We start from the raw sequence: 12,153 nt of genomic DNA, 5'->3' as shown, positions 1-12,153 counted from the left end.
TCCGTATAATCTCTCTTGTCCCATACCCCTCTGTCTAAGTCTTTCGCTCACATACAATACTATCTCGAATTATGATGATAAAATATCTTCAGCGCGTGTGTCACAATATTTTTTGTCGTATTGCTTCATCGGGAGCTAACGACATTTTACAACGCAGAACAAGGTACACGCACACCTGCCTAAGAACTTTTAACCTCCGTATAATCGAAACGAATATTATCTCCACAACGCTGGCCATGACCTGTCTTTGACTCCACAAGATGATCCCACACTCATTTTTATTTATTTATTTTGTTGTACTTCTTAACAGCATATTTAGCTCGAGGAAGAGTCCTATACCAAATTCTTTATTATTATTATTTTCTGGGAAGAGGATGAACAGTGCAGAGGTTCACACACACACTGCCACACTTTGCGTTATTTACCGATAAACGTGTATGGTTTCCGCGACTCGGATGCAGTCTAACATCTAGCTTATTGTTGGTAGTGCATGAGAGGCAATTTCAGCGCGGGTAAAGTTGTTTTCAACCCAGCCCTGACCTCGTACACACCATGACATATTACTGACAATTGTAGGCTGAAGGATTTTTAGACCTAAGTCCTCACAATAGCGCAGTGAAAATAAAATTAAGGAAGTGACAGAGGGTGTCTAAATATTGCTTGCGTATAAGTGCTACTGAATTAATTTGACATTTCAACTGAAAAACATCATTGAAACCAAAGGTGTTTATAATTTTGATTCATCCGTTTGAGGGACAGATTTTTTTTGTTAGTTTGTTGTGTCTGTTTATCTTATTTTTGCATCAGACTGTGTTTATCTTTCTGGAGTTTCCTCACTTTAAGGTGCATAGTGTGTTTTGAACGTCGACGGGAGTTGAATGCTGTTAGAAAGGTGTGTTTCATGTTATCCTATCTCAAGTCCTTTGTGCATGACTTTATCCCGCCCAGGAAGTCAACCGTTCTGCTGTTGTTGAAAGAATACACACATTTCCTGAGAGAGTATACTTACTTAACCGTCTCTTTTAACCTTAACCAACCTTTTTGTGAAGATTTTACCCATTGCTTCTCCTTTGCTGCCGTGATGGGGCAAGTAGGCTGCTTCTACGGGTATCGAACCTGCTACTGTTCGTGTCTTCTGATTCGGACGACATTGATGTAACCACTAGATTAACAGTTTTCCCTGTCACATCTCCTCTGATTTGTCAGCCTGTGTATTTGTGTTCAAGAACTCATAAGCTGCGCTGAGAAGTCTTGTATCAGGGTCTCCCGCCTTTTGGCACCATTTCAGAAATACCATGTTTCCCCGAAAATAAGACCTAACCCAAAAATAACCCCTAAAAAGATTTTTCAGGATGCTCGTGATATAAGTCCTATCCCAAAGTTAAGATCGTCGGCCAGATCGAGGGATTTTGTTGGTCCGTTGAAACACAGGATGATAATATTATAATAATAATGTAATAATAATATATAAATAAATAAGGTTATGAATCATGACAATGTTCCCGAAAAAAATGACACGAGTGTATTAGAATAAATGCAGATTTTTGTACATGAAAAATGAACACATTCCCTGAAAAAATCCCTAATGCCTCTTTAGGAGAAAAAACATGAATATCTCTGGGTCTTCTTTTCAAGAAAACACGGGATATGAAATGTTTGTGTTCAAACGACGATGAACTGCAGAAACCATTTTGAAATAATTCGAGCAAAAGCTAGCTAACTAATAAATGACAGTCAACATCCTAAAGGTGGAAAATAAGCTAATACTTTATAAATCCACTGAGATATGTTAATGTCGTTTCGTTTAATGCGAGTTCTGACAAGTGATACAAGTATTTACATAGGCGTCAAGTTTAAAATGGTCAATATATGGCTACAAATGAGTAAAAAAGCACTTGTGTGACCTAGTTTCGGATTGCTGAAGACATATGAGTAGACATATATAAATCTTTACACTGAGGAAAAACCTTCAGCAGCTTTGAATATGCTCTTAGAAATTTATAGAGATTAAAAAAAAATAATAAAAATAAAAAAAAAAAATAAATAAACTGTCCTCGTCTGCACAATATGTCGTGTAGCTACCCCGCTGAAAATATTTACACGCCTCGTGATCCCAAACCGGCTGTCGGGTCTAGCGAGAAATCCAGGCTGTCACTTATCACACGATGATATGCTGCCATTTGTATCAGTTCAACACACACTCACCACACACACGTATGAATGCATGACAAGAACACGTCGGTTGAGGCTATCGTGGGATTACTGGGGCAGGCAGCTCAGGTTTCACCGTGAGACGAATCACATGCTTGTATCACGAGCTTTTGCTCAGCCCACGGACGTGTATATAATACTTTCGTGCTCAGTCGTTCTGCGCCTCACAACAGTGGACCACACAAGGACAGTCGTGCGTTCGCAGAAACGTCTCACAAAACGTTTTGCCCTTTCCCACTTATAGGGCAACTTAAAGGTCTACTACGCCATTTTTTGTTTCAATGATTGAGCAGAACTAAGCTTAATCTAAAAAAATCGAAGTAAGAATACCACTCCCCATTTCTCAAGATGCAGGCTTACCAGACATCAATATAAACGGGAAAAAAGTCAACACACAGATGTCACGATTGTACATTGCTACGACTACGTCGTCAAAGATTCAGCCAATGGCAGAGCTGGGACTGCAACGTTAAGCGTACATGTGGATAAATGTGACGTCAGACCTCTTTCTACGCATGGCGATTTATTTACCTTTTTTTGGCAGATGTATATATGTATTTTTAATTGTGTTCATGCTAGGCCTTTAAGACAATTGTCTGCAGGACTTGTTTGGTTGTATCATTTTACTATACCTGCGGGACTAGTTATAAACGCCATAACTGATGCTGACGTCATATACTCCGTCTTGTCTCTCCCATCTGCTTTTGTCGTTTTCCCTTCCACGAATTTGCTTTTGTTTGTTTTTGTTGTGAAAAGCAGGTGCAGTTACATAGCCGTTGACTGGTACCTGTCGTTGGGCGAGCACATGGATAGAGGCGGCTGCTGACAAGGGCCCCCACTCACGCCTGTTTTGGGCGATGGTGAGCAGGTCCTGCACCTGACGAACAGTTCACTCATTCACGTTTGTAAGCCAGTTCTTCCTCTGGCCACAGCGGGGTTAGTCCCCTTCCAAGGTACCTTCAAGGAAAGTCTTCGACAAGGCGTCCTGCCGGGTCACATGGTCAAGCCCGACCAGTATACGCCGCTTCGCTGATTCAAGTTACTTATAGACAAGTACAGATGACAGATTTACTGCCCAAGTATAAAAAAGTTAACGAAAGGTTGTGCGTTTCGCAAAGTAGTGTGCGACAGCTGGTTTTGGTTTAAAAAGAAAAAACAACAACACAATGACGAAAACAAGAAGCGGGAAGGATTGATCGGCATTGGGACATGTCACATCCCAGATATAACCGCAGGGGCGAAGGCACATGTGTCGGAAAGATGTTGAGCGTTACAGGGTATTGAAGTCTGTACCGCAGGGCAGTCTTGTGTCAAAGCTGATCGTAAACCGAGAATTTAACAGCCATTAAAGTATGAAGTCACAAGGTCGTGAGTATCAACAGCGGGGCGTCACACAAGTGCACGTCGTACAGTTCGTCAAGCAACAGACTTACAAGTGCAGAGTTCATCTTCTTTTTCTCTCTCTCCCCTTTCCACACAAAACCCAAGTTTGTCATTTCAATAAGTAATATGCTGTAAGTGATTCAATGTGTCTAAAGCATTACATGTTGCCGCTTTCTTATTTACGCGCGACCTCTCAGACCCATCACAAAATAGTTCGCTCTCTTTAAAACACACACACACAAACACGCATAAACAAAACTGTAGACTGATGTAAAAGGCGTCTGTCGACGTTTCTACTAAAGTGCACTGCACCATCTCTGCGCGTGCACACGCACAATTACCCACCCATGAGAACAGGCGTGGGCAGCTGTTTCCAAAAAAAAAAAAAAAGCTCTCGTCTAAACCCACAATGTAAACGATGGCTGCCACTTCAGTGACACTTTTTTCTCCATATTATGTAGTTTATTTCAACACCCAACGGTTGATTTACGATTTACCACTCTATGTAAAAATAAAAAAGAATTACTGTCAATAAATCACAATAAATACACGTTAGACTTAGCACCCAGACCTGCTCAGTTGATTTGGCACTGTCAGTGTACAGAGGATAATTTATTTCCGAGTGTTTTGACCAGAAAGCTCTTTTTCTTTAAAAAAAAACCACACACACACAAATTAAAAAACATGATCATTTTATTAGTTTGCCAAACATCATAATGTAACTCTATCCAAGTCTCTTTCCTGAGAAAAAAGCATTAGAGACACCCAAGGATCTCACATTTTTTTTTTTTACCACGACAAACTGGGAACAAACATGTGGCAACAACTCGACGAGCTCTCGGATTACACTTGCGTGGCACACCGTCACAATAATGTTTGATGGTTATCAACCAGTTATCCATCCCATTAAAAATATCCCCACGCATTTAGTTCAGCAAAATGCTACAGTAATTAAGTCACACACACACAAATATATACATATAGTCATACTGTGTTAGATTGTACCCTTCTTTCTCCAAAACAACAAACAGCGTATCACAACCGTAGTCTACTAAGTGTTTTTGTCTGAGACAGGAAACCAGTCACAACAGCAGGAAGTACCCTTTGGCAAAACACCCTTAGCTCTTTCTCTCAACAATGACATATTTACAAACTCCCAATGTGCTACTGTGTCAGCAAACAGCTCTGAACTAGACCCCAATATATTAACCCCGCACAGCCCCAGAGTACAATACTACTCTCATAGAGCAATCAGCCTCCAGAGAGAATAAAGCCCAAGGCCTCAGGCCCTATACATTGCCACAAAACCTCACTTATACCTATTAGGTTTTTTTTTTACAGTTGAGAGTTTCTTGTTCCTCTACGGAGTAAACAATACACTGATTGAACTGTACTTTTTAACAGGAGACATGTTGTCGGGTATCTGACAATGTCGGGCAAGTGGATCACGCGAAGCTCATAAAATAACCAGCATCTCAGAGGATGTAGAATTGTAGCAGTATGAGTTATGTTTCAGAAGGAACTTTTATGCCTGGCAAACTGTTAATAAGCTCCAATCTTCACATTCGATAAACTGCCACACGTACACCCAGCTGTCTGTGTGCTGGGTAATCTGCCACTAAACAAACCAATGTCAAAGCCCACATATTTGTCTGGAAGCTAGATTATTGCCTCCGACAAGTGCACTCGGTAGAACTCCGATAACAGCAAACCAATGTCTGTTAGACTGGAAACCCAAAAATGTGTAGCTCAGTTCGCTAAGCCGCCACATTATCCCAAATATATCCTGGTTCATTTAACCCATCTGTAAACCAACACAGTTGTCTGTTAGCTAACAAACCATCACAAAGAAAACGCATTTCAAAAACCATTAAAAAAATTTAGTCAGGGAAAAAGGATCGATGTTTTCATATCACAGGGATCAGAGCGTTCAATAGAAACATTTTTATTATTTCACTGTTGCTTTCCTATTTTTTTTATAAGTTATTAATCATGTACATTAAAGTCAGGCAGTGTGCAGCCAAAAAATGTGTAGGTGTGTGCGTGTGTGTGTGTGTGTGAGAGAGAGAGAGAGAGTGAGAGAGAGAGCACTGTCAGATTTTTTACTTTAAAAATCTCCAGAAGGCAAAGTGCAAGTGGGCATACTGAATTAATTGATGGCCGGTCCACCATAGATACATCTGGAAACAGCATGCACTCATTTGTCGTTAGCGGAAAGCGTGGTCAGCAAATTTAGTCACAAGTGTCTGTGAAGTGGTTACACTTGCCAAACCTATGCAGACCACTTCATGACACCAGGAATAGAGGTTGTTTACATCCGTACAGGCACCTTATTGGTGTACAGAGCAGCAGCATAAATAAGCACAGTGCCACAAGTCCTTGAGAGCACGAGACACACTTTACGAGTCAGGAATGTGTGGAGTAGATACATTGAAATGTTAAAGTGATGAAGTGATACGTCGACCTGTGTGTGTACGCGTGCGTGCGTGTGTCTGTGAAACTGAATCCAAGTCACATCAAGAGTCCCCACCTTGACACCCTCCCTCGGCACGACACAGCACTCGACAAGTCAAACTGCAACCTTTCTCTCCCGGTGGGGTCTGGCAGGGTTGGATTGAACGCCCCTCTTACTAGGATGGTCCGGCACTTTAGGGTCCTTCCTGAAATTTTTGGATCCCTTGGCCGGCTTGCGTTCCCGATCCACGAGAGAAGCAGTAGTGCGCATGTGCTGAACCGCCTTCCTCTCCCCACCTCTACCACGTGGGCTTGCTGTAGTCGTTGCCACGTGGCGCGGCGACTCTTTCCCACGGGTCACCAAAACCTTAGCGTTCCCCAAAGTGAGTATCTTGTTCTTCCCCTTCGAGATGTTGAAATGTGCATCGACTGCTTTGGGTTTGGGGCCCTTGGACCTGTTGGGCCGGAATGGCAACGGGTACATGGCTCGCACGACCGGGTGGCCCTGACGCTTGCGTTCCTCGTCCTGGATGGTCCGGGTTTGCAAGGAAAAAGCTGGATTGTGCTGGTTGGCCAGGGTCCACACCAGAAACATCAGCAGCGTCACCCACGAGCCGGCGATGACCAGCTCCAGACAGCGTCTTCTCATTAAATACAACGTGGACTGAAAGATGAAGCATGACAGAGAAACGATGAGAATGCACACATGCATGAGGCAAAATATGAAATATATAAATAGATAAGAAACAGATAAATGCAAAAGAAGGAAGACAGCATCTTAGGAAAGAAAGAAAGGCCAATTACTAGAGCTTAGTAGCAAACAACAGATAAAAGACACTTGATAATTACTTGGTTTGGGAATGAGCCACATTTCATTCACAGAAGGCAGATTGTTTTGGATACGAGTTTTACGATTCATAAATATAGTTATGTCTTGTTCTAACTACGAGCCTTCTCTGGACAAGTATTTTACAAAACCCTTTGGCAAGCTTGTTGATAACCGGGGACTTAGTTATAAAGCGAGAGTGAGTTGTTGTACCGAGGGCAAGATGGGAAAATCGAGGGCAAACATCTCGTCTTCGTTGTCACAAAATGGTATGACTTTATGTTACCTAACACCACGGCATCTGTCACTGCTTTATAACGAGGGATAAAACAACACTGGCACGCCCTGGACACGCTTCAATACTAACGCCCCTGATGACGTAATCAAGGCAGGGTAAGGGTCGCGTGATCAATGAGGTCTGAAGAGGGCTGGAGGTACCAAGGCAGCACCTGACTACTCATGTTTTGCCGGTAATGATGTATGCACGACTGACTGTGTATACAGCTGTGTCGCATACAAAAGACACGCTTGACTGCCTCTAGCAAGAAACTACTGACATCTTGTAGAGCAGAAAGTCACCAGATACATTAAAAATGAGCTTGGAATATGCATTTTCGTGAATCATTCGCTAACGCATTCATGGGCGTTCACAGCTCGTCGTTAACAGATATTCTGGGGCTGTTTTGATCGCACAGAGAAATCTTCTGGAACACAGCCATGGGTTGTTCGTTCGACATAGGCATCTTTGTGCTAATAATCTGCTGAAGAAATAAAGATGCGGAGGTGATGACGGAGGTGCGGGGATGGACTGATAGCAACATTGGCTTATTATCGTCACTGCCAACTCCAAGACAAGGGGATTCCAAAGTACAGTAATAATTATAGCCTGTTACCACGGTAACAGCCAAAACCCAAGAGGTTTATAGTTCGCTTGCTTCTCCACATTTTCTATCACACGTTAGTAAACCTCCCAGAATATTTTCACTTGGTAAACACAAAGAGGTAGTGCACGGTAAAGTACACGGGTTAGGTGAACCAAGCATGTCACGCTGATATTCAGTGTTTAGGGGGATGAATATATTACTTTCAGTTGTTTTCTTTTCCCCTCACTCCTCTCCTCTCTCCACCATTTTTTCTCTCTCTTTCTATCTTACAGTAGCTATATGTTGGCACATTAATAGCAGAAAAATAGTCCAAATTAAATTTCTATTTATAACTTTGTAATATTGCCATGAAATTACCATAAACGATATATATATATCAGGGGTGGGCAATTAATTTTCCCAAGGGGCTGCATGAGAAATTGGAATGGTTTTAGAGGGCCGGACTAATATAGTTAACTCAGTTTTACCCAATACTGTATATATAGTATATATACTGGCGGGCGGGCCGGTCAGACAGGAGGCGGGCCGGATCAGGCCCGTGGGCAGCCCCTTGCCCAGGTCTGATGTATATATAGCTTGATAATTGACTAACCCTCGTAAATGTCACTATGATAATTACTTAAGGAAATTCTCCGGCAGGAGACATTACTTTAGAGACATTATCTGATTATTTCAATTATTTGAAACAAAGTCACGTTCATGTATTTGTACGATACGATACGCATCGATTGTATCGAGACAGATATATATTTAGATAATTCTACTGGTTAATACACGCGCTGCATCTGCATCATCTCCACATTGTGTGTGTTTTACATGAAAAGACTCTGAATGAAGGAAAGACAGGAGAGAGAGAATACATAATATATACTTATATACATTGGGACTTAACAGACATGTTAGTAAACATAATATACAAATGTAATTAGCGGTAGTGAGAGCAAAGACAATAAAAAGGTAAGAAAAACAGTCTTTGTTCGTTTCTATACATTATGATCCGTGCCAAATGATTAAAACAGAGAAATCAAAATGATCTGGTCAACTTGGACCGGAACTCTGATGGAACTTACAAACTTACCATCACGCACACAGACAGCTTACTAGCCATAGTCCGCCGCAGTGCAGCCGTCGCGCGGCCTCACATGTCGTCTGCTGCACACAGCTGCAGTGTGTTTGGAAGCAGCGCTTTAGAACTGGCACAACAATTCCACCCCGATCAGCAAACACAGTCGCTACCACCACCCCTCTTGGTCGTCTGCAAAACAGTGACAGATATCCTACAAACCAAACGACACGAGCAGCTGTTGCGATTCAAATCGAGGCTGCAGTTGACTTGACCTGCCGCCCGCTCGGCGCTGCGCACGGTCACTACGAGGCTCAGACCAACTGTTGTAACGGGCAACGCCCGTCAGTACATTCCTCTGCCGCTTCAGTCGGCGAAAGAAGCTTCGTTTCTCAATCCTTCGTACCTGATAATGTTTTACACAGCAACAAACGTATCCCGGCTTCCCCACCCACTTTCCTTCCTTGCCCCTAAAGGTCAGGGAGACCTTGCTTCGAGCGAGAACTTTTCCAGCGCAGAGGTGGCCCGGTTGGTAGCAACGTTCATCGATTCACGGGTACGAGCGCGATACCCCGGCACTGGCGGGGCCTTCCACGCCTCCGACAAAAGCATAAACACACTTTCTGCACTGCAGTCTGTTGAGGCATTCACTGTTACAGTTGCTCACTCAAACGTTGCGAAAGCACCCGAGTGTAACTGGCCACCCTTCGTGCTGGAAACGACTTTTGCCTGGGTATGTGTGCGGCGCAAACTGCGACCCGGATCTTCAGCGCGGGATGTTTGTGACGAGGACCTGTTTCCCCTCGACAATATCATGCCTCCTGCATTCCTCTGTCGTGGTTTCCAGTCCTAATTTTTTTTCATTTCCTTTTACAGACTCGCGATAGAAAAGAGACTTCGAAACGGACAGTTGGCATGAACCAGTGACATTTGTGATGCATAAATATTTCCTTAGTTGCTTGATATCTACTGGTTGTCTTCGCCTTGCATTATCTGCATTATATAATACAAGTTCTTGTGCTAAAAAATTAAACATTAAATAATACTTCCGGCTCATACAGATTTGTGTATAAAGGGTTAAGCGCGTGCTGCAATCTTGTAGTAATGACTTATCACCATTGAGTGTTGCAACAGTAATGTGAACAATAATGTTCACTAAGAGATTCATCGCTGTATTGCATTGAAGTCTCCCTCAATGTCTGAAGCGCAACCTCTCGGGGATATCTTTTTATGAGTGAGGGGCTTATCTCCTACCACTCGTCGCCTTTCTTTCCTTCTCAAGCGCACAAGTGGTTCGGAGTCTAGTCAACATCAAGGTAAACCGAGGAGTGAAGGCTGAATTGCATGTGTGTTGAACCACTTCCCTCTGGGAAGCGTAAAGGTGGTTAGAGCGCTGGTTCAATTCCCGATTAGCGCAGCAAACGTCCCCCCAGTCGACACAGCTGGCGAGAAATGGGTACCTGACTCCATAGAGGACTGAAGAAGATAAGACAGCGAGGGAGTGGAGGTGGGCACCTCCCTCACCTAACTCCTCACTCCCCAACGACCTGAAGCAGTTAGGGGAACACTTTTACCTTTTTTCTTACCTGTGAGGCCCTTTGACACCGTGGGATCATGTTTTATACTACATGCAAGCATCGACTTTCACCGTGCGCGAGGAAACACTTGACACGAAAAATAACACCTGTTGTCAACGGCGAACGAGGGTGCTAGGCGCCCTGACGAGCGAAACAGCATGCGCCCCACTTTCAACCCTCGTTACCAAGGTTACCCACCAAGGTTACTTTAATTATTAGCTCAGCTACAAGACAAATCAATCGATATTGATATCAAAATGAGGGCTTTTTTTAAAATACCACATTTGAAATGACATATATTACAAATGTCTCTAGTAATTAACTAACATACACCACAAATATGTCTAATAAGGATTTTATTGAAAGACAGACACAATGTATGACAAGCTTCTGATCACAAACTGACTGCAGTTTAGCCTGCGACTCGCACCTACTCCCAGAGTAATTTGTCATCAGATGCATAGACAGAAGTGATAGGCTTACAGCTCCTACAGCTAGAATCGCACATTATTGCAATAATTATCCAGTCTGCAATACAGATATACAATCAGCTCGTGGATACGACACGCGTATGAATGCAAATGGTCTTGCTGCCTGCCTTCCTTCCACAGTTCCTACTTAAATGAATGAATATGTTTGAACAGATATTATACTGTTTTCCCATTTTGAGTGGTAATATAAATGTGTATAGATTTTTAATACCTGCAAAAGAGAGAGAGAGAGAGGGAGGGAGAGAGAGAGACTGTAAGTGCCAGAGTAAGTGAATTGGATAAAATGAGAATATGTTCTTTTTATAGCCGATGTTAATGTCTTATGTAAAGCAATATTTTAAAGTTACCATAGTCTGTGTAGATGGTCAGTGAAGACTAAGTACTGTTACATTGATTGTAAGCTCTTGTTCTGGTAGTGAATGTCGCTTAATGTCGTTTTAAACGGACAAATATCGACGAGCGCTTAATCAGCTCGGGCGCAGCTGTGTGCGAAGTTCACAGAAAATCGGAGGTTTGATGCTTTTATACTTTGTCTTTCATGTCAATGCACGTTTGACCAAGTTTGAAGGTTACAGGAACCGATGGTTTGGGAGCGAACCTTTGGGACATCAAAACTTTGGTCAAGATGCCAGGTCCCGACTCGACAGTCAGTCCCCTTCCAATAATCTGTTAGTACAATGGGGGTTTAACAGGCCTTTACCACATCTGTCGCTGCTTGATCCACTCAAAGCCTCTCAGTCACAACAAACATCGATTGTTCAGCCAGATGTTGACCACAGCCAGTTGAACTACAAGAACAAAAAAAATAAACAGAACAAAAACTACACACAAGGATAAGAATGCGCACAGATAATTATGTTTGCTTCAAGGTAATGCGATCTAAAAATTGATCCACTATTTCGAAATGTTCGCAGCTCAAGAAGGAACAATGGATGGCTTGGCTGAAGCAGTTGCAGTCCTTTCAATTTTTGACGAGGCCTGGAACAATTCAACGACCTCACGAATGAGGTCTGTCGCCTTTCAAACGCCAATAAAAATATATCTTAGCATCCTGTCAAGCAAAGGTTTCTGTGCCATCGTGTTTTGTTTGCAGGGTTAGGTTTGTTTTTATTTTAGGAGAGATAAAATTAATACTAGTAAATCGTGTTTAAAACCGTCTTGGACGATGATTGCAATTATTATGCTTGATGCTCTAAATTCTCTGACCAGATCAACATTACTAGTTTGCCACATCATCATCATCGTCGTCATCATCGTGGTCGTC

The 12,153-nt window shown here is 42.6% G+C and overlaps 1 protein-coding gene across 1 annotated transcript; it reads right to left on the bottom strand.

Annotated features, from left to right (window-relative positions):
• Positions 1 to 4,269: 4,269 nt before the first annotated feature.
• LOC112572947 lies at positions 4,270 to 9,659 on the bottom strand. The gene is made up of 2 exons (XM_025252952.1): positions 8,837 to 9,659; positions 4,270 to 6,712 (listed from the first exon to the last, which is right to left on the bottom strand). Exons 1-2 carry the CDS (start codon positions 8,864 to 8,866, stop codon positions 6,164 to 6,166), a joined length of 579 nt encoding a protein of 192 aa, XP_025108737.1. The 5' UTR covers positions 8,867 to 9,659; the 3' UTR covers positions 4,270 to 6,163.
• Between the last annotated feature and the right edge of the window lie 2,494 nt (positions 9,660 to 12,153).

This window comes from Pomacea canaliculata, linkage group LG9, assembly GCF_003073045.1.
Source record: "Pomacea canaliculata isolate SZHN2017 linkage group LG9, ASM307304v1, whole genome shotgun sequence".
In the NCBI taxonomy this organism is placed as follows: Eukaryota; Metazoa; Mollusca; class Gastropoda; order Architaenioglossa; family Ampullariidae; genus Pomacea; species Pomacea canaliculata.
Note: the sequence above shows the minus strand (reverse complement) of the source record. Positions and strands in the feature narration are given on the sequence as shown.

Coding starts and splice junctions, on each gene's coding strand:
- LOC112572947 (XM_025252952.1), bottom strand. CDS start 8,866: ATGGCTAGTAAGCTGTCTGTGTGCGTGATG. Junction 6,713..8,836: donor AGCTGTCTGTGTGCGTGATG/GTAAGTTTGTAA, acceptor TTCATCTTTCAG/TCCACGTTGTATTTAATGAG.